A 22597-nucleotide genomic window follows, 5' to 3' on the forward strand; every position below is an offset into this window, starting at 1 on the left:
GAAGCTATAGTGATACAACAATGATAGGTTACAGTACTGAGAAGATATAGCATTGATGGTGATACAGCCGTGATTGTCAGGTATATGATACCAAAATAAAAATACAAAAGTGTTAAATGCCAGATATAGTGAAGTTATGAGGATATAGTGATAAAGGTGTGTCCTTAAATTACATTGACATCAAAACACGCTGTCCATGGTGATGCAGGAGTGATGGTACAGTGAACTACAGTGATGGTACACTTGAACATGAATACGAAAAGAAATTTAGGGGTGGCCTAGTTTCAATGGAAGTAGTTAAAAGGTACTCATCAGTGCTTACCAGTATCATAAGAAAAGCAAAACTTTCGTATTATGAGACTAGATTCAAAGAAGCAAAAGGCAACATGAAAAGCACATGGAATACCATCTCTAACATCCTGGGAACTAAACAACACTCCCACAACCAGATAACACTCTCTAAGGATGGCCTTACACTGTCATCTGACTTAGAAATGGCGAATGAATTTAATAGCTTCTTTTCATCGATTGGTGCTAACCTTGCAAGTAAAATCCCACAGACTCAGACACATATCAACACATATCTCTCAGGCAGCTATCCAAACTCTCTTCTCCTCTCACCAGTCAGCCCGTCAGATGTTGTGTCCATCATACACTCACTAAAAACCAAAGCTGGGAACATCAGTGAAATCCCATCCATTGTATACAAGAGCGCCTCCCATGCCCTTGCACCACCTATAGCTCTGCTGTTCAACAAATCCCTTGAGTGTCATACCTTCCCTGATATCCTTAAAAACGCAAGAGTAACACCAGTTCATAAAGGAGGTAATCCGTCAGACATAAACAACTACAGACCAATATCGAACCTACCCATACTATCAAAAATATTTGAAAAAATTATCTACAAACAGCTCTACTCCTATCTCGTAAAATTCGACATTCTTAGCCCCTGTCAGTTTGGCTTCCGCTCTCAAAAGAGTACCAACGATGCAATTATTAGTCTCCTTGATATAATTTACTCAGCCCTTGACAAAAGTGAGTTTAAATTGGACTCTTCATTGACCTGAGAAAGGCCTTTGATACTGTTAATCACGATTACCTCTTATGTAAACTCCATCATTATGGAATCCGAGGCCATGCACTGGACTATATCCAATCCTATCTTAGTGATAGACACCAATGTATAGCCATCAATAATATAATCTCTCCCATTCTACCAATAACCGTTGGAGTGCCACAGGGCAGCATCTTGGGACCCCTACTATTTCTTATATACATTAATGATCTGCCTAATGTCTCTAACTTTCTGAAACCTATTTTGTTTGCTGATGATACTACCCTCATTTACTCCAACCCCAACCCACATACACTAAATGATGTTAATAATGAACTAAAAAAAGTCCACTTATGGATGTCAACCAACAAACTAACACTTAACATAGAAAAGACCTACTACATCCTATTTGGAAGCAAATCTACAAATGCAATTCAGCTTCAGATTGACAATGTAAACATTAGCAATAAAAATGATGGAAAGTTTCTTGGCATATTCCTTGACAAGAGACTCAACTTCAGTACCCACATACAACACATAACTAAGAAAGTCTCTAAAACAGTTGGTATACTCTCCAAAATCAGATATTATGTTCCTAACTCTGCTCTCATCTCTCTATATTATGCACTAATCTATCCCTATCTCAACTATGGTATCTGTGCATGGGGTTCAACCACTGCAAACCACCCCAAGTCCATCATCACCCAGCAAAAATCTGCTATCAGAATAATATCAAATTCTGCTTTCAGACAACACACAGCCCCCTTGTTTAACTCCCTAAACATGCTAAACATAATCTCACTCCACAAATTCTCTTGTGTCAACTACATTTACAAAACCCTGTTCTTAAATGCAAATCCTTGTCTGAAACTCTTCCTGGACAGATGTAATAGGACCCATTATCACCACACCAGAAATAAATATCTCTTCGATATCCCCAGAGTTGAACTTAATCTGTGTAAACACTCTATGCAAATAAAGGGACCCAGTTTATGGAACTCACTCCCTACTGAATTGAAAAGCTGTCCAACTTTTACATCATTCAAAATCAATACTAAAAAGTACCTAATTTCATCTTCATAGTTTTTCACTTTTTGTCTTAAAATTGCACTGTATCTATTGCTACCCAATCTCCCAACCTTTATGTTCCCAATTTGAACATCTTTACCATTGTGATCATTGCTGTTTTCTTATATGTGCTGCCAATCTGTTGTATGGTGTTTATAAATCTTGTTTATCTGTATCTTTTGCTACCCAGTCTCCCAATCTTTATGTACCCAATCTGAACATCTTTACCATTGTGATCATTGCTGTCTTATATGTGCTGTCAATCTGCTGTATGGTGTCTATTAATCTTGTTTAAATTACTAATCAAGCTGTCAATGTAATCAATCAGAGCTTTAATATAACAATGTGCTTAAATATACTTACTTATCTCTCTCATCTCATTTTTCTCTTGTAATGTATCTTTCATTTATCAATTCTGATTGAAATTACTTACTTAAAATTATCTGCTAGATTAAGGACCTGCCCGAAACGCTGCGCGTACTAGTGGCTTTACAAGAATGTAAATACTGTACTATCCAATGTATTCTCACAAACCCAATGTACCTTCTTGTATATATATAAATAAATAAATAAATATATAAATAAATAAATAAATAAACTAGAGTGGCAGCACAACACCACAGTAGTGATGGTGGTGGTACAGTGAACTAGAGTGGCAGCACAACACCACAATAGTGATGGTACAGTGAAACAGAGTGGCAGCACAACACCACAGTAGTGATGGTGATGGTACAGTGAACTAGAGTGGCCGCACAATACCACAGTAGTGATGGTGATGGTACAGTGAACTAGAGTGGCAGCACAACACCACAGTAGTGATGGTGGTGGTACAGTGAACTAGAGTGGCAGCACAACACCACAATAGTGATAGTGGTGGTACAGTGAACTATAGTGGCAGCACAACACCACAGTAGTGATGGTACAGTGAAACAGAGTGGCAGCACAACACCACAGTAGTGATGGTACAGTGAACTAGAGTGGCAGCACAACACCACAGTAGTGATGGTGGTGGTACAGTGAACCAGAGTGGCAGCACAACACCACAATAGTGATAGTGGTGGTACAGTGAACTAGAGTGGCAGCACAACACCACAGTAGTGATGGTACAGTGAAACAGAGTGGCAGCACAACACCACAGTAGTGATGGTGATGGTACAGTGAACTAATCACAATATCTCTGTAATCAATTTGAACGTTAGATCCCTAGGTAAACACTTCGATGATGTTAGTGCCTTGATTGAAGCTATTGACAACAAATTCTCTTTTATTATACTTACTGAAACATGGTTGAAAGAGGATACTACTCAGCTCTTTAACATGCCTAACTACTCAGCAATTCACAACTGTCGTCAAATTCAGAGAGGTGGTGGCACTGCTCTTTACTACCACCAAGAACTAACATGCTTAAAAGAAATTAGAACCAGAGACTGCTATGGGGAGTATATCTTCGCCAGCTTCAGAGTCAAGGGTGACGAGTCTGTCCTGACTGTGGGTGCAGTTTATAGAATTCCTAACACTGATGTGTCCGAATTCAACTCAAACCTTAGAAATCTAATACTTGATAACAGACTGAACAAAAACCACCTAATTATCGCAGGGGACTTTAATATTGACCTCTGCGAGCCTGAACACCCCACTGCTGTTAGCTTCCTCAACTGTATGAATTCCTGCTTCCTCATACCCTTAATCACTAGACCTACTAGAATCACTGATAGCACTGCCACGACGCTCGATCACATCTGGACAAACATAACCTCTCCGCTTACTTCAGGTATAATCACCGATAGCACTACAGATCATTACCCCACATTTCTCTTAACTAACATTAGCAAACCACCTCTTGAGTCAAGAGTGATACGTTTTAGACTACACAATGAAACTGCTATAGACAATTTTATAACTGCTGCTGATAATGTCAACTGGGAGTCCGAGTTAGGTAACATAGTGGACATCAACCTTGCAGTACAATCTTTTCTTCAAAAAACTCTTAGCCTTTATAATACCCACTGTCCTATGCTTACAAAACAAGTCACAACCAAAAGGCTTAACAATCCCTGGCTTACAAAGGGAATACTTAAATCTATTAATAAAAAACATGACCTTGAGAAGAAGTATAGGTTAGGAATTGTCTCCAAAGAATTTTCAAAGAATTACTCATTATTGCTGTCTAAGATAATTAGACGAGCCAAAACTAAATACTACGAAGATAAATTTACCCAAATAAAGAGCAACATTAAACAAACTTGGAGAACAATTTCTCAAATATTGGGATCAAAGAAGTCTTTAAATAACAAACCGACTCTCCTGTCTAATAACGATGGTCAGTTTTCAGCCTCTGATTCTGCTACTGAGTTCAATAGGTTCTTCTCTTCCATTGGTTCATCCCTTGCAAATGATATTCCATCTTCCAGTACAGACATTAATGACTATCTTTCAGGTAACTATCCACAGTCTCTGTACCTAAAGCCTATTAATTCCACTGACGTCAATGAGATAATCCTTTCCCTTAAAACCAAGTCTGGTGCCCTTGAGGAGATACCAACTTTAATTTACAAAAAAGCCTCCAGATCTTTAGCCCCTGCTATTGCTTTGCTCTTCAACAAGTCACTTGAACTCCAAACCTTCCCAGATATTCTAAAAAAAAGCGAGAGTAACGCCTGTCCACAAATGTGGTAATCTCACAGATGTTAACAACTACAGACCTATATCTATCCTGCCAAACTTGTCAAAAATTTTTGAAAAACTAATCTATAAGCAGCTTTACTCATATCTAGCCAAACTCAATATACTTAGCCCTTGCCAATATGGCTTCAGACCCAAAAAAAGCACTAACGATGCACTTATTAGTATGCTTAACTCGATTCATACAGCTCTTGATAAAAATGAGTTCTCTGTTGGGTTGTTTGTGGACCTGCGTAAAGCTTTTGACACTGTCAACCACCAAAACCTTCTTCTTAAATTACATCATTATGGAGTCAGAGGACACTCCCTACAATACCTCAAATCCTACCTTACTGACAGGCTCCAATATGTTTCTGTGAATAATACAATTTCTCCCACCCTACCCATCAACATTGGTGTTCCCCAGGGCAGTATACTTGGCCCTCTCCTCTTTCTCATCTACATTAATGACCTTCCAAATGCCTCCCAACACCTCAAACCAATTCTATTTGCTGACGACACAACCTTCATTTACTCCAGTCCTGATCCCCTTGCTCTAAATGCCACAGTAAATACTGAGCTAAATAAAGTCCATCTGTGTCTAACTGCCAAAAAACTCACCCTTAACATTGACAAAACCTTTTATATTCTGTTTGGCAATAAATCCTCTAATCAAATAAATCTCAAAATAAACAATACCCAAATTTGTAACAAATTAGATGGCAAATTCCTTGGCATTCTCATTGACCACAAGCTTAATTTCCAGGGACACATTCTAAACATATCAAAAAAAGTTTCAAAAACTGTGGGCATTCTTTCTAAGATCAGATATTATGTACCACGCTCTGCCTTGGTCACTCTCTATTACTCCCTTATCTATCCATATCTCAACTATGGTATTTGTGCTTGGGGCTCTACTACCCAAAATCACTTACGTCCTCTAATTACTCAACACAAAGCTGCTATTAGAACAATATCCAATTCTGGCCCCAGACATCACTCGGTACCCCTACTTAAATCTCTGAATATGTTAGACATTAAGTCACTGCACATTCTCTCATGTGTATTATACATATATAAAACGCTAAAATATAATGCCAATCCTGATCTCAAAAGCTTCATAGAAGGTTGTATCAGATCCCATGAGCATCACACCAGAAATAAATACAGTTTTGATATTCCTAGAGTACGACTTAATCAAACTAGAAATGCTCTACAAATCAAGGGGCCCAGAATGTGGAATGACCTTCCCAACCATGTTAAAGACTGTACCTCTCTCAACCAGTTTAAGTTAAAAGCGAAGCTATACCTAATAAATTCCCTGTAACCTACCTTACCCTTCTATTGTCAACCAATGTCTGTTTTTTTCTTTAAAGAGCGCTGTTTGTCGACATAATTGTATTTGTGCTGCTTCTTCATCTATGTTTTCATTTCTTGTTTTCATTCTACTCATTATGCTCAATTAGTATTAAGCTTGTCATTTAAGTTTATCATGCCCGAAACGCTTTGCGTAATAGTGGCTTTAGGCATTGTATGTACTAGCTATACCTATAAGTTAAACAATCCTTGTAAATATTTATTGTATGTATGTACCTTACCTAAATAAAATTGTATTGTATTGTGTTGTTGTAACTAGAGTGGCCACACAATACCACAGTAGTGATGGTGATGGTACAGTGAACTAGAGTGGCAGCACAACACCACAGTAGTGATGGTGGTGGTACAGTGAATTAGAGTGGCAGCACAACACCACAATAGTGATAGTGGTGGTACAGTGAACTATAGTGGCAGCACAACACCACAGTAGTGATGGTACAGTGAAACAGAGTGGCAGCACAACACCACAGTAGTGATGGTGATGGTACAGTGAACTAGAGTGGCCGCACAATACCACAGTAGTGATGGTGATGGTACAGTGAACTAGAGTGGCCGCACAATACCACAGTAGTGATGGTGATGGTGGTGGTACAGTGAACTAGAGTGGCAGCACAACACCACAGTAGTGATGGTGGTGGTACAGTGAACTAGAGTGGCAGCACAACACCACAGTAGTGATGGTGGTGGTACAGTGAACTAGAGTGGCAGCACAACACCACAGTAGTGATGGTGGTGGTACAGTGAACTAGAGTGGCAGCACAACACCACAGTAGTGATGGTGGTGGTACAGTGAACTAGAGTGGCAGCACAACACCACAGTAGTGATGGTGGTGGTACAGTGAACTAGAGTGGCAGCACAACACCACAGTAGTGATGGTCGTGGTACAGTGAACTAGAGTGGCAGCACAACACCACAGTAGTGATGGTCGTGGTACAGTGAACTAGAGTGGCAGCACAACACCACAGTAGTGATGGCGGTGGTACAGTGAACTAGAGTGGCAGCACAACACCACAGTAGTGATGGTGATGGTACAGGGAACTACAGTGGCAGCACAACACCACAGTAGTGATGGTGATGGTACAGGGAACTACAGTGGCAGCACAACACCACAGTAGTGATGGTACAGTGAACAAGAGTGGCAGCACAACACCACAGTAGTGATAGTGATGGTACAGTGAACTAGGGTGGCAGCACAACACCACAGTAGTGATGGTACAGTGAACTTGCAGTCTCCGTGGTGTAGTGGTAAGACACTCGCCTGGCGTTCCGCGAGCGCTATGTCATGGGTTCGTATCCTGGCCGGGGAGGATTTACTGGGCGCAATTCCTTAACTGTAGCCTCTGTTTAACGCAACAGTAAAATGTGTACTTGGATGAAAAAACGATTCTTCGCGGCAGGGGATCGTATTCCAGGGACCATAGGATTAAGGACTTGCCCGAAACGCTACGCGTACAGTGAACAGCACAACACCACAGTAGTGATGGTGGTGGTACAGTGAACTAGAGTGGCAGCACAAGTGAACAGTACAGTGAACTAGAGTGGCAGTGGCAGCACACCATCCTGGCTGTACAAGAATGTAACAACTCTTGTATATATCTCAAAAAAAAAAAAAAAAAAAAAAAAAAAAAACTACAGTGGCAGCACAACACCACAGTAGTGACGGTGGTGGTACAGTGAACTAGAGTGGCAGTACAACACCATAGTAGTGATGGTACAGTGAACTAGAGTGGCAGCACAACACCACAGTAGTAATGGTACAGTGAACTAGAGTGGCAGCACAACACCACAGTAGTAATGGTACAGTGAACTAGAGTGGCAGCACAACACCACAGTAGTGATGGTGGTGGTACAGTGAACTAGAGTGGCAGCAGAACACCATAGTAGTGATGGTGGTGGTACAGTGAACTGGAGTGGCAGCACAACACCATAGTAGTGATGGTGGTGGTACAGTGAACTAGAGTGGCAGCACAACACCACAGTAGTGATGGTACAGTGAACTAGAGTGGCAGCACAACACCACAGTAGTGATAGTGATGGTACAGTGAACTAGGGTGGCAGCACAACACCACAGTAGTGATGGTGATGGTACAGTGAACTAGAGTGGCAGCACAACACCACAGTAGTGATGGTGATGGTACAGTGATCTAGAGTGGCAGCACAACACCACAGAAGTGATGGTGGTGGTACAGTGAACTAGAGAGGCAGCACAACAACACAGTAGTGATTGTGATGGTACAGTGAACTACAGTGGCAGTACAACACCACAGTAGTGATGGTGGTGGTACAGTGAACTAGAGTGGCAGCACAACACCACAGTAGTGATGGTGGTTGTACAGTGACCTAGAGTGACAGCACAACACCACAGTAGTGGTGGTACAGTGAACTAGAGTGGCAGCGCAACACTAAAGTAGTGATGGTGATGGTACAGTGAACTAGAGTGGCAGCACAACACCACAGTAGTGATAGTGATGGTACAGTGAACTAGAGTGGCAACACAACACCACAGTAGTGATGATGGTGGTACAGTGAACTAGAGTGACAGCAAAACACAACAGTAGTGATGGTGGTGGTACAGTGAACTACAGTGGCAGCCCAACACCACAGTTGTGATGGTGGTGGTACAGTGAACTAGAGTGGCAGCACAACACCACAGTAGTGGTGGTGGTGGTACAGTGAACTAGAGTGGCAGTACAACACCACAGTAGTGATGGTGTTGGTACAGTGAACTAGAGTGGCAGCAGAACACCATAGTAGTGATAGTGGTTTTACAGTGAACTAGAGTGTGATGGTACAGTGAACTAGAGTGGCAGCACAACACCACAGTAGTGATGGTGGCGGTACAGTGAACTAGAGTGGCAACACAACAGTACAGTAGTGATGGTGGTGGTACAGTGAACTAGAGTGGCAGCACAACACCACAGTCCACCACAGTCACCTCCGTAATGTCACTGTGGTTGACTGCTGCCCTCACAACATCCAGGCCGCTCACCACATCACCGAAGACACATGACCAATGGACACCATCCTGGCGGTCCCTGGTGATGATGATGAACTGGGCACTCCTGGGACTCTCCGGACTCCACCTGGCCAACACAGCTCCTGCCCGGGCTGACTTTCGGTACTGCCCCTGGAGGTCAGGCAGCAGTGGGGCTCCTCCCTCACCATCATTACTCTCGTAGTCTCCGCCCCCCACACACTCCCCCGGCTGACCCTTGCGCCACACCTGCAACAGTTTAGTGTTGCGGTAGGTGTGGCCCCGCTGGCCCGTACACAACAACACAAACTGTCTGGCCAGTGGAGTGTCAGGGGTCAGCCGGATGGTGACCCGCCCTCTTGTTGACCCCGCCCACCCGAGGTCAAGGAACGCCAGGGTGCAGGAGGACTCCAGCACGCCCACAACCTCACTCTCCTGCAGGAAATCAAATAAATCATGCTGATAACTGTATAACAAAATGTTATCATATTAGTTATCAAAACTTAGTAAGTCAGTAATGTTAGTAAGACTAGTGGTTGTAATAAAGTTACCTGGAGGGTATGGGCGTGGTCGGGCGTGGGCTGACGCAGGAGTGGGTGGAGGTACAGCTGTCCGTCTTGTAGAGTTATCCTGGCGGAGCGGCGGCCATCTTGGTCTTCCTGGACGGCCAACACCCGGCCAGCCTCCACCAGCCTCTTGACGGCCAACACCCGGCTAGCCTCAACCAGCCTCTTGACGGGCTCACTCATCCTGCGGAGGTCCTCAACCTGTGGACAGTGTCAGCCCCATTATCATCTGTTGTCAGTGTCAGCCCCATTATCACCTGTGGTCAGTGTCAGTCCCATTATCACCTGTGGTCAGTGTCAGCCCCATTATCACCTGTGGTCAGTGTCAGTCCCATTATCACCTGTGGTCAGTGTCAGCCCCATTATCAACTGTGGACAGTGTCAGTTCTATTATCATCTGTGGACAATGTCAGCCCCATTATCACCTTTAGTCAGTGAGGGACCCATTATCAGTCAATCACACCTACAAAATTCACCACAATCAGCACATTACACTACACATAAACTGAAGCCAGTCAAGGAAAGCACCTACTGGCAAAGGGTTGTTGCTGGACCTGTAGCTCCAGCCCCCCCCCCCCTCTACTGGCAGGGGGTTGGTGCTGGACCTGTAGCTCCAGCCCCTCTCTACTGGCAAAGGGTTGTTGCTGGACCTGTAGCTACAGCCCCCCTCCCCTCTATTGGCAGGGGGTTGGTGCTGGACCTGTAGCTCCTGCCCCCCTCTACTGGCAAAGGGTTGTTGCTGGACCTGTAGCTACAGCCCCCTCTACTGGCAGGGGGTTGGTGCTGGACCTGTAGCTCCAGTCCCCCTCTACTGGCAGGGGGTTGGTGCTGGACCTGTAGCTCCAGCCCCCCCCCCCCCTCTACTTGCAAGGGGTTGGTGCTGGACTTGTAGCTCCAGCCCCCCTCTACTGGCAAAGGGTTGGTGTTGGACCTGTAGCTGCAGCCCCCCCCCCCCCCCCACCTCTACTGGCAGGGGGTTGGTGCTAGACCTGTAGCTCCAGCCCCCTCTACTGGCAGACGGTTGGTGCTGGACCTGTAGATCCAGTCCCCCTCTACTGGCAGGGGGTTGGTGCTGGACCTGTAGCTCCAGTCCCCCTCTACTGGCAGGGGGTTGGTGCTGGACCTGTGGCTGGATCCTGGATGCTTTGGGGATTGGTTGGTAGAGTGTCACCCCGCTCTCTGTGCCTCTGTGAGGGGGGGGGCCCAGGATCCTGGGTTCAATAGAGGATCAAAGGTTCAATCACCATGCAGGACATAAATGGTTCACATGTTTCCTTTCAGCTGTTGCACCTGTTCACCTACCAGTAAATATTTATCCAAGAGGTAGGAAACTATTGAAAATTGTATGTTAAGGAAAGTCAGTAGTAGTCCTTGGGGAACCTCGATTAACCTAAGAACAGGCTTCCTCTCCTCAAAACGCAACTCAATATCTTGTGATATGAACCACGAGAGAAAATAAAAAACTTACTGTTAATTGCTTCCGGGGGATCTCTCCAGTGATTTCCTGAACTTTATCCATGATGCTGGAGGCTGAGTCTCCCAGGTGTACGGGGTCAGCTGTGGCACCTGTCTCTGAGGTCATCATCTCCAGGGCCTCCCTGATGGTCTCCTGCACCTGTCATTACCAACACAAACATTAATGGTGGAGGCTGAGTCTCCCAGGTGTACGGGGTCAGCTGTGGCACCTGTCTCTGTGGTCATCATCTCCAGGGCCTCCCTGATGGTCTCCTGCACCTGTCATTACCAACACAAACATTTATGGTGGAGGCTGAGTCTCCCAGGTGTACGGGGTCAGCTGTGGCACCTGTCTCTGTGGTCATCATCTCCAGGGCCTCCCTGATGGTCTCCTGCACCTGTCATTACCAACACCAACATTAATGGTGGAACCTGGACTATCATGAAGCATCTGGCTCTTAGTAGAGTAACTGGACTATAATGAAGCATCAGACTGAGTAAAGTAACTGCACTATAATGAAGCATCAGGCGCTGAGTAAAGTAACTGCACTATAATGAAGCATCAGGCGCTGAGTAAAGTAACTGGACTATAATGAAGTATCAGGCTCTGAGTAAAGTAACTGCACTATAATGAAGCATCAGGCTCTGAGTAAAGTAACTGGACTATAATGAAGCATCAGGCATTAAGTAAAGTAACTGGATTTTAATGAAGCATCAGGCTCTGAGTAAAGTAACTGGACTATAATGAAGCATCAGACTGAGTAAAGTAATTTGACAATATAAGTAATGTTTCTCTACACTGACCACAGTGTAGAGAAACACCAAGATGACAGTTGACTTTATTAATAAAAATGTATCAGGTATTAGAGCAAAAAGTTTCCAATATATAAAGTCAACTCTCATCTTGATGTGTCTCCATGTCAAAAGTGTTTATATAGAGGCAATACTACACTCAGTTGGGTGAGAACAATGTGACCTTCAGCAGCGTACCTTCACTGAGGTGTGGACAGTCTTGACATTTGGGAAGAGTTCCTGGCACTTCCTGAGCCAATTTTCTACCTCCATGTTGCATTGGTCAACTTCATTGATGGTCATGAATACTTCCTGTGCTGTGTTGACTGTGTCGAGGTTCCCCACCATGACCTGCAGCTGAGTCTTCCCTTCCTCTCCTTGTGTTGTCATATCCACCACACTGGTATCCTCCAGTTCCAAGAGCTTCATTGCTGACTTGTTCTGCTCTACCAGAGCACAGAGTCTGTCCTGGAGCTGGAGGTGGTGAGTCTTCCAGTCCCCCAGCTGCCCCCGGTACTCCCCCAGCTGGGACAGTACCTCTTCACAGCTAGTAATGAGGGTGCTGATGCTGCTCTTCTGCTCCTGCACCATGGAATGTAACTTCTTGCTGATTCCTCTTGCAGGAGCTTTAATGGATTTTGCTGGTAACGTTTTCTCTGGTACAACCTCGATACCTTTTAGTTTTCTGATAAGGGCCTCCATACCATAATTAATTGGGAACTGAGTAGCAGCTGTGGCAGCGTGCTCGGCACGGCAGCTGGGGCAGGTCAGCTGCCCATTCTTGATAGCATTGTTAATACACTGGGAGCAGAATGTGCGGCCGCACGGCAGTGTGCGAGGCCGTAGCTGATTGTCATCATAACTGTTAAAACACACTGAACATTTCTCTGGGTTGTTATCCTGTGGAAAAAATATTTGGTTAAGCTAGAAGAATTTAGAACAAAAAGTAATATTACAGTATTGTACTGTATTTACCGATATAAATTACATAATATTTACATAATTTCTTTGTACAGAGGAGCCTCGGTATTTGCATTGCTCATAATTCACACTTTTCGGTATTCAGACGCTGTGTTCATGTTCGGTATTCGTCTGTTTGCTCGGCATTCAGATGTAAACACGCGTCCCTGATGCATCAGTTTCACCATAGCTGTTGTTCAGTGCACAACCCACTACACTTTTCTCTTGGATATTTTTTATATTCTTATTGTAAATAAGTCACCATGTCACCTATGAAAGTTTGTAATATGAGCCAATCAAAAAGAAAAATGGTTAGAATCACGATACAGATGAAGAAAGAACTCACAGCTAAATATGAGAGTGGTACCTGAGTGTCAGCTCTTGTTACAGAGTTTGTTATGCCTAACTCTAGTTCTCTATTAAAAGAAATGTGTGCAAAATGAGGGAAAGTGCAAACCTTTTCTTGAAATTATCACCTTGACAAACTGTGTTACAAATCTGTTGAATGACAGTGCTGTCTCACTTTAAAAACATTTTAATGCACAGGCAAAAACAATCATCCTTGGACAAGTTTCTTGTAAGGAAAACATTCAGTGAGTGTAATGAGGGAAACAGAAAAAGACAGAAAAGAGAAAGAACATCAGAAGCACAACTTCCAGAAGTTTTAATGTTAGGGAACTCCCCTGCCAAAGAACATTTCTCTTCCTCTGCCTCACTAGTTTCCACATATGCCATCAACTCTCCGAAGTACAGGTAAAGTGTAGTGTGTTAGCATTTATTCCACTTAATTATTGTATAACTATACAGTATATATTTTTGTGGTTTGGAACTGATTAATCCAATATACATTATTCCTTACTAGCTGTACATGGCCACACGTTGCTGTGGCTCAGCAACACATGTGCGTTGTTGAGCCACAGCAACCTTCCCCCGTCTCCCAGTCCTCCCAACCATTCCCCACTCCGCCATCCCTTCGGCCTCCTAACCATCTCTCACTCCATCAACTCATCCGCCCGACAATTCCCCTCCCCCATCCCCTTATCCTCTTCACCATCACCCACTTCCCCTGTCCCCTTGTGCTCCCCACCATTCTCCATTCCCCGGTCCCCTCGTCACCATCCCCAACTCCCCCATCCCCTCATCCTTCCCACCATTACCCCCCCCCTGTCCCCCCTCACCACCCCCCCCCCCACTCCCGTCCCCTCGTCCTCCCCACCATTCCCCACTCCCTCGTCTTATGCATTCCCAAATGATCTGATGTTCCCATTAGAAAATTGGGAACATCAAATGATCTGATGTTCCCATCACTGAAATATAAGAAAAACAGTTAAAAAACAAAACAAAATGAAAAAACAAAAAAAAAAAACAATCTATACTCACAAAATTTACGGAATGATAAAAACACAGCTCAATTCCAATGCTATGTCACACAAAATAATTACTGTAGACACTCGATTATCCGGGATTCGAATATCCGGAAAACACCCTTATACGGTCAAAATCGTGACCGGATAAAGTTATCTCAATATCCGGCCAAAATGTCCATAGGAGCCGGAAAATCAGGTGTTTGTCCGGATAAAAATCTGGGCCGGTTAACTTGCTGCCGATGTTGCAATATCCGGACAGTCAGCCAGACAACGAGTGAATTGTCCGGATATGAAAGCCAGGCAGAGGGCCGTACCGTATTAATCCAGTACAGCTGTGGCTCGAGGCGCATGGTGTAGGCGGGGGTGGGGTGGGTGGTTGGTATTGGGGGAGAGGGGAGCGTTGGGAGGGATAACCTGGGGGGATAAGGGGGATGTGGAGCGGCCTATACACTACGGTACAGTAATTACCATTAATTTTAGAACAATTCATCATAGCCAAAAACAAAAGAAATACTAGAAAACTAAATATTTTTTCCAGTGTTCTGACATCAATTTTCGTGTTACGTCTTTCATTTTGGCATCAAATTGTGTGCAATCTAAAGGTGCTCATTTTGAAACCACACCCAGACTGATCAGTTAAAATTGTAATTTTTGACAAATATTTTAATGGATGATTTCAGACCGCGTCATCCGAGATGGCCCAGGAGAAAAACTGATGTCACTGGAAAGCGACATCGAAGCGTGAAAGTGATAATTATTAATACACTCACCAACACAGGTTAGTGACAACTGTTATAAGCCACCAGTCCCTCATAATATCCACCCCACCCTGTATGAGAGTTATAGTATTCCATACTTATACCCATGTTTGGACTGGTTTATAACCCATTAATATGCAATACAGCATGTGTAGTTAGGTAGGTAGTACTGAATTTATAAGTGTTTCAGGCTCTCCAGACAACAGTATTAACAAAAACTCCATGATTTGCTCATCATCAGCTCTACTGAACTGCCTGAAGAACAAGAAGGTCAAAACTGTTCAAGTGTAGCCCATCAACTGATTACATCAGAGATAAACTTTACTGATACTATTAAATCTATCAGAATAGATAAAAACAATCACCACAGCACCAGACAGATGCTCACTAAACTAGCTTATCCCAATGATAAGTAAGACCTCATTCAAGCAGCTATAAAATATAAAACCAATCTTTATATTAATGAGTGCCTTACCAAGCAGCGTTGATCCTCCTCTACAGACTGCATCATATTATATTAATGAGTGCCTTACCAAGCAGCGTTGATCCTCCTCTACAGACTGCATCATATTATATTAATGAGTGCCTTACCAAGCAGCGTTGATCCTCCTCTACAGACAGCATCATATTATATTAATGAGTGCCTTACCAGCAGCGTTGATCCTCCTCTACAGACTGCATCATATTATATTAATGAGTGCCTTACCAAGCAGCGTTGATCCTCCTCTACAGACAGCATCATATTATATTAATGAGTGCCTTACCAAGCAGCGTTGATCCTCCTCTACAGACAGCATCATATTATATTAATGAGTGCCTTACCAAGCAGCGTTGATCCTCCTCTACAGACTGCATCATATTATATTAATGAGTGCCTTACCAAGCAGCGTTGATCCTCCTCTACAGACAGCATCATATTATATTAATGAGTGCCTTACCAAGCAGCGTTGATCCTCCTCTACAGACTGCATCATATTCACAAACAAAACCCAAATCTTATCAAGCAGTGCTACACCAGGAATGGAACAATCATTGCTAAGAAAGAACAGCAAAAGACAAGAAATCAAAAGAGTCCAACAATTACTAACTTTCTTTGTTGATTGTGACAGAACTGGAAGTCAGCGAACTTCCAATGTCATTGTTGAGAGTAACACATGAGTGACCAAGCCTTACTGAGAGTAACACATGAGTGACCAAGCCTTACTGAGAGTAACACATGAGTGACCAAGCCTTACTGAGAGTAACACATGAGTGACCAAGCCTTACTGAGAGTAACACATGAGAGACCAAGCCTTACTGAGAGTAACACATGAGTGGCCAAGCCTTACTGAGAGTAACACATGAGTGACCAAGCCTTACTGAGAGTAACACACGAGTGACCAAGCCTTACCTTCCCTAACCATATTTATATTTAGACTTTTTATATTTGTATATTAGTTACTAAATGCTTCCTTTTTATATTATTGGCTTCAGTTACATGTAATTTGCCCTCTTATAACTGTTACTACAAACACTTCAATTTTATACAATGTAATAATTCTTTGAGTGCCTAATATGTCTAGTTACTGTATCTGATTCTTAGCTTAAAATATTTACAACTTATCCATGTATCTGTCACTACTAAGACTTCAATTTTACAAAATTTTATAAACCTTCAACTCTTAATTTGTCAATGTATCGGAATCTTTAATTCATTACTTTGTGAATTAAAAAATATTCATTTAATTTTTCGCTTATACATACCTGCCCATTAATATTAACTATTAGTCCTATCTGTTGTATAATATTCCTATATTGTTAATGGATTCTTAAACTTTAAGTACATGAATGTCTCCAGCCCACCCGTGTCTGTTTCTATTGCATACCCTTATCCAGCTTGTCTTATTACCATATGATATTACTGTATTACAATCTTAAGAGATTACTGAATTTTTAATTTGATTAATTATGTGTATACTATTTTATTAACTGATTTGAATCTGAATCCATTTATTTATTCATAATCTTAATTATTTTTCTAATTCTCACTTTGTTCTCTCTTTCTTTGCCTGTTTATGTCTCATATCCTTGCCCAGCTTGTATTATTACCATATGATATTAATGTATTACAATAGTAATCTAATTCTTAACTTGGCTAATTATTTGTAGTCAAGTTGCATGATGGTGTTGACCTTGGCCGGCATGACAGGGCTGGTGAGAGCTGTGTACTGTACACACACTCTACATCGTCCACTTCAATATCCATATTCACTAGTATCAGACACCTGTGATAGGTCTTTGTCCAGATTTGTGTTATCAATATCACTGGCATGGTTATCTTCCAGCAATATGCCCTGTATGTCACCATCAGAGAGTGTTTTCTCAACAACACAGCTGGCTGGGGTCTGGGAGCTTGCTGTGAATACGTCTGACATGGTTGTTACCTTCAACATGAGCCTGCCCACGGCCGCCCATCTGGCAAGCTGGCAGACGCTCACTGGAGTCCTCAAGACTCATTCTTGTACCCGAGCTTTGAATCCTATAATACGCCTACAAGTGCCTTAAACAATACAAAAATATTTTTGTTGTTATTACACTATTATTATTATTACATTTGGGAGCCGGTCGGCTGAGCAGACAGCACGCTGGACTTGTGATCCTGTGGTCCTGGGTTCGATCCCAGGCGCCGGCGAGAAACAATGGGCAAAGTTTCTTTCACCCTATGCCCCTGTTACCTAGCAGTAAAATAGGTACCTGGGTGTTAGTCAGCTGTCACGGGCTGCTTCCTGGGGGTGGAGACCTTGTCGAGGACCGGGCCGCGGGGACACTAAAGCCCCGAAATCATCTCAAGATAACCTCAAGATAAGATATGCACACGTTATATATATAAGTATCTACATTTGTGTTCGCCATAACGAACACTATCATCACTAAATAATAGCAGTTACATATATTTGTTTTTTTAGTTGATGCTGTGGTCACAAGCTGAACAACAATGCTGTTAGCTCATGCTGCGTGCACCAGCCTTGGTGGCTCACTCAGTACTGAGGCTCTCACACCTGGGAATGTTACCCACGATTTTCTTTTAAATGGCGTCTGTTTACTAGAGCCTTGAGGAAGGTGATGTGAACCCTGTGTAGCCGCGTGAACCCTGTGTAGCCGCGTGAACCCTGTGTAGCCGCGTGAACCCTGTGTAGCTGCGTGAACCCTGTGTAGCCGCGTGAACCCTGTGTAGCTGCGTGAACCCTGTGTAGCTGTGTGAACCCTGTGTAGCCGCATGAACCCTGTGTAACCACGGAACCCTGTGTAGCTGTGTGAACCCTGTGTAGCTGTGTGAACCCTGTGTAGCTGTGTGAACCCTGTGTAGCTGTGTGAACCCTGTGTAGCCGCGTGAACCCTGTGTAGCCGCGTGAACTCTGTGTAACCGCGTGAACCCTGTGTAGCCGTGTGAACCCTGTGTAACCACGTGAACCCTGTGTAGCCGCGTGAACCCTGTGTAGCTGCGTGAACCCTGTGTAGCCGCGTGAACCCTGTGTAGCCGCGTGAACCCTGTGTAACCACGTGAACCCTGTGTAGCCGCGTTAACCCTGTGTAGCCACGTGAACCCTGTGTAACCACGTGAACCCTGTGTAGCCGCGTGAACCCTGTGTAGCCGCGTGAACCCTGTGTAGCCGCGTGAACCCTGTGTAGCGGCGTGAACCCTGTGTAACCACGTGAACCCTGTGTAGCCGCGTGAACCCTGTGTAGCCGCGTGAACCCTGTGTAACCACGTGAACCCTGTGTAGCCGCGTGAACCCTGTGTAGCTGCGTGAACCCTGTGTAGCCGCGTGAACCCTGTGTAGCCACGTGAACCCTGTGTAGCCGCGTTAACCCTGTGTAGCCACATGAACCCTGTGTAGCCGCGTGAACTCTGTGTAACCGCGTGAACCCTGTGTAGCCGCGTGAACCCTGCGTAGCCGCGTGAACCCTGTGTAGCCGCGTGAACTCTGTGTAGCCGCGTGAACTCTGTGTAACCGCGTGAACCCTGTGTAGCCACGTGAACCCTGCGTTGCCGCGTGAACCCTGTGTAGCCGCGTGAACCCTGCGTAGCCGCGTGAACCCTGTGTAGCCGCGTGAACCCTGTGTAACCACGTGAACCCTGTGTAGCCGCGTGAACCCTGTGTAGCCGCGTGAACCCTGTGTAGCCGCATGAACCCTGTGTAACCGCGTGAACCTTGTGTAGCCGCGTGAACCCTGTGTAGCCGCGTGAACCCTGTGTAGCCGCGTGAACCCTGTGTAGCCGCGTGAACCCTGTGTAGCCGCGTGAACCCTGTGTAGCTGCGTGAACCCTGTGTAGCCGCGTGAACCCTGTGTAGCCGCGTGAACCCTGTGTAGCCGCGTGAACCCTGTGTAGCCGCGTGAACCCTGTGTAGTAATAGTGAATAAGGAGACAGATTGAGGTAAAAAAATTTCAGAAACGGTTGGGCACTTCCATGCCGACTTGACCCTGTCGGGCCAGATCATCCATCCCTCTTGTTTTAGGTGGTTAGGTTAGGGCACAGTCAGCGCGCTCCTGGCTGGCTGGTGGTGGTGGGGTGGTGGTCCCCCCTGGGGTCCCGGGGGGACCACCACCCATGGTGTACCTGAGGAACTGGTGCCCTATCCTAACCTGTTTTTTTTTACTTTTTGTCGCCTTGCTTTAAGATGAGTCTAGGGCCTCAAGAAGGGGGTCTCTACTTATGAGAGGTACCGAGGATGAATGTTCAGTAGTTGGAAACCAAAAAATACACTGGTGAAAGGCATATAAACGTTTTTGGAGTATTTTAATGGCATGAGCAAAAATGCACGATTTGTCCCGGGGGTGTTACGAGAGTACTACGGTATCAATTTGGGGGCCCTTACTTTTGAATGGATCAGAGGGTGAATGTTCAATAGATTCAAACCAAGAAACGCAGTTGAAAGCGAATATAGAAGTTTTTGGAGTACTTTAATGAGGCTATGACTGAATAGTATAGGGAGTCCTTGGGCACAGCTCCATTTTCTGTAATGGTCAGAGGTGGATAACCCCAGTGGGGGTCAAGCATACAAGGGGGGGTCAAGATTCCTTACAAAGACCATTTTGGATATATAGGTGTAGTAAGCCTTATCTTGAATTTGCATGATACTGTGGGGTACATTGACATGAAGGGCGAGTCATAGAACAGGATCTGCATGTGAGATGGGCCATATTGGGGTTTTAAAGAAGTTAAGATAGCTTTAAAGAGTCCTGTGTGCTTGATAGTGGGGAAATGTTCAGTCAATAATTCTCGTGTTTTGAATCTGAATGAGGGGTCCTAGTTTGCGTTCTAGTCGTAAAATGAGTTCCTTAGTATATTTGCTATGAAAAATGAGCTTTCAGTACTCTATATAATTTGAAATGAGGTCAAGAAAGACATGTTTATGTGCGGGAAGAGTCAGGTTGGAAACTGTTTATTCCAGTCATCCCCCCTCGGCTTTGCTCCGTTTTCTGTAGCTAAAGTAAAGATTCCATTTTCTGTGGTATTCAGTTGAATACTGGTGAAAAAGGCATACTTGCATTTGTATGGTTCTAACCTGTTTATAGATTTTATAGATATATTTTTCGGGTCTCAAATTAGATTTTAATATGAAAAATAGCATCAAATGTACGTCTATCTTTTGTAATAAACGTTACAAGCATTAACAATACCTGTGATATTTCATAGAATACGAAGAGAAGTTTAAATAGTGGGGCCTCAGCCATATTGTGTTGGGGTTTGACACTCCAAACATTAATTTGACACTCATAAATATACTATAAAGGAAAGTAGTTGAGTGGTTTATATCAGTGTCGTGGTATATCAAGCGCAAAGGTTTTCAGAAAATGTTACAACTCCACCTTTCAAAAAGTGAAAAGATGAATTCATTTTGGCATTAGTCATCACTTTGGAAGTTTTTTAATTGTAGCACATGCTTAAACAAACTCATTTTTTTTTTTTAACTTACACAAATAAACCCAGGGCTTTCACATTCGCGCAAAATACTTAGTCCCCCCTAAACTTAAAACAGTTGCACAATCTTACTTAAACACATTGCTAAACTCTTATACACAAACAAAAACTCAATTTTTAACTTACACAAATAAACCCAGGGCTTTCACATTCGCGCAAAATACTTAGTCCCCCCTAAACTTAAAACAGTTGCACAATCTTACTTAAACACATTGCTAAACTCTTATACACAAACAAAAACTCAATTTTTAACTTACACAAATAAACCCAGGGCTTTCACATTCGCGCAAAATACTTAGTCCCCCCTAAACTTAAAACAGTTGCACAATCTTACTTAAACACATTGCTAAACTCTTATACACAAACAAAAACTCAATTTTTAACTTACACAAATAAACCCAGGGCTTTCACATTCGCGCAAAATACTTAGTCCCCCTAAACTTAAAACAGTTGCACAATCTTACTTAAACACATTGCTAAACTCTTATACATAAACAAAAACTCAATTTTTAACTTACACAAATAAACCCAGGGCTTTCACATTCGCGCAAAATACTTAGTCCCCCCTAAACTTAAAACAGTTGCACAATCTTACTTAAACACATTGCTAAACTCTTATACATAAACAAAAACTCAATTTTTAACTTACACAAATAAACCCAATGCTTTCACATTCGCGCAAAATACTTAGTCCCCCCTAAACTTAAAACAGTTGCACAATCTTACTTAAACACATTGCTAAACTCTTATACACAAACAAAAACTAAATTTTTAACTTACACAAATAAACACGGGCTTTGCACATTCACACAAAAAAAATGCTTAGTTTCCCCTAGACTTGAACAATCTTACGGTGCTTTAATTTCCAAAGCCTTCCAAACCTGCACTGGGTCCTGCCCAGCAGACTGCACAGACTGCGGCTGGATGGGTTACAATTGAGCCAAAAACAGTTGGTCAAGGCGAGATACGGCCTCATTTTTAGAGACATTTACTATAGCAAAAGCTTGAACGTCGAGAACTGAATGCGGGCCTGCACGAGAGTGGTTCTTGGCACTCAAATGTTTAGAGACTAAAATACATAGAATCTGCAGGAGTCCACCCCAAGTCGCTCACGCGGGCAATAGACATGTTTTTCGCCAAAGTGTATTTATTTAAAATAAAAATACGTCAGATAGAAAGATTTTCGCATTGCTATTATATTTATCTTATAAAGCCTCTTTATAAAAATCATATGCCACTGCGTATTATTATTGTTTTATAATAAATATTGCATAAATACTTACACGATTTCATAAACAAAAAATTATTTTAATGAGCCATGTTAGGAAGGCATCATCATTACAATAAATGCAAACTTTTAAACTAACTAAAATATATATCTCATAGAGGAAGTTTTATTCTTCAAGATATATGTTATTGTTTAAGAGTTTCATTCTGTATCAAAAGGTTGCCAATGTTTTCAAAACTCTGGCCTACAAATTTTTTTCTTAAGGTTTTCCAAGGGAGTAAATCTTGCTTCCTCTCTTTCTCCCATGTGTGTCCTCATTTGGACCGGATGCAGAGTAACCTTCGTGCAAGTCCTGACTCAGTTCCCCAAC

The 22597-nt window shown here is 43.2% G+C and overlaps 1 protein-coding gene and 1 long non-coding RNA gene across 2 annotated transcripts in view; one reads left to right on the top strand and one right to left on the bottom strand.

The window, feature by feature from the left end:
• The window catches only part of LOC138372375 (uncharacterized), a 311387-nt gene that overhangs the window by 228056 nt on the left and 60734 nt on the right, over nucleotides 1-22597 (top strand). The gene's annotated exons all lie outside the window — the stretch shown is intronic.
• LOC138372374 (tripartite motif-containing protein 5-like) overlaps nucleotides 6214-22597 on the bottom strand; it is a 35043-nt gene continuing 18659 nt past the window's right edge. The window contains exons 3-6 of the mRNA XM_069337672.1: nucleotides 12147-12848; nucleotides 11170-11316; nucleotides 9687-9902; nucleotides 6214-9570 (exon numbers count right to left, since the gene is read on the bottom strand). Coding sequence (XP_069193773.1) covers nucleotides 9058-9570; nucleotides 9687-9902; nucleotides 11170-11316; nucleotides 12147-12848 — 1578 coding nt within the window. The 3' untranslated portion in view covers nucleotides 6214-9057. The remainder of the gene's footprint in view (nucleotides 9571-9686; nucleotides 9903-11169; nucleotides 11317-12146; nucleotides 12849-22597) is intronic.

Source organism: Procambarus clarkii, chromosome 38 (genome assembly GCF_040958095.1).
Source record: "Procambarus clarkii isolate CNS0578487 chromosome 38, FALCON_Pclarkii_2.0, whole genome shotgun sequence".
Lineage (NCBI taxonomy): Eukaryota > Metazoa > Arthropoda > Malacostraca > Decapoda > Cambaridae > Procambarus > Procambarus clarkii.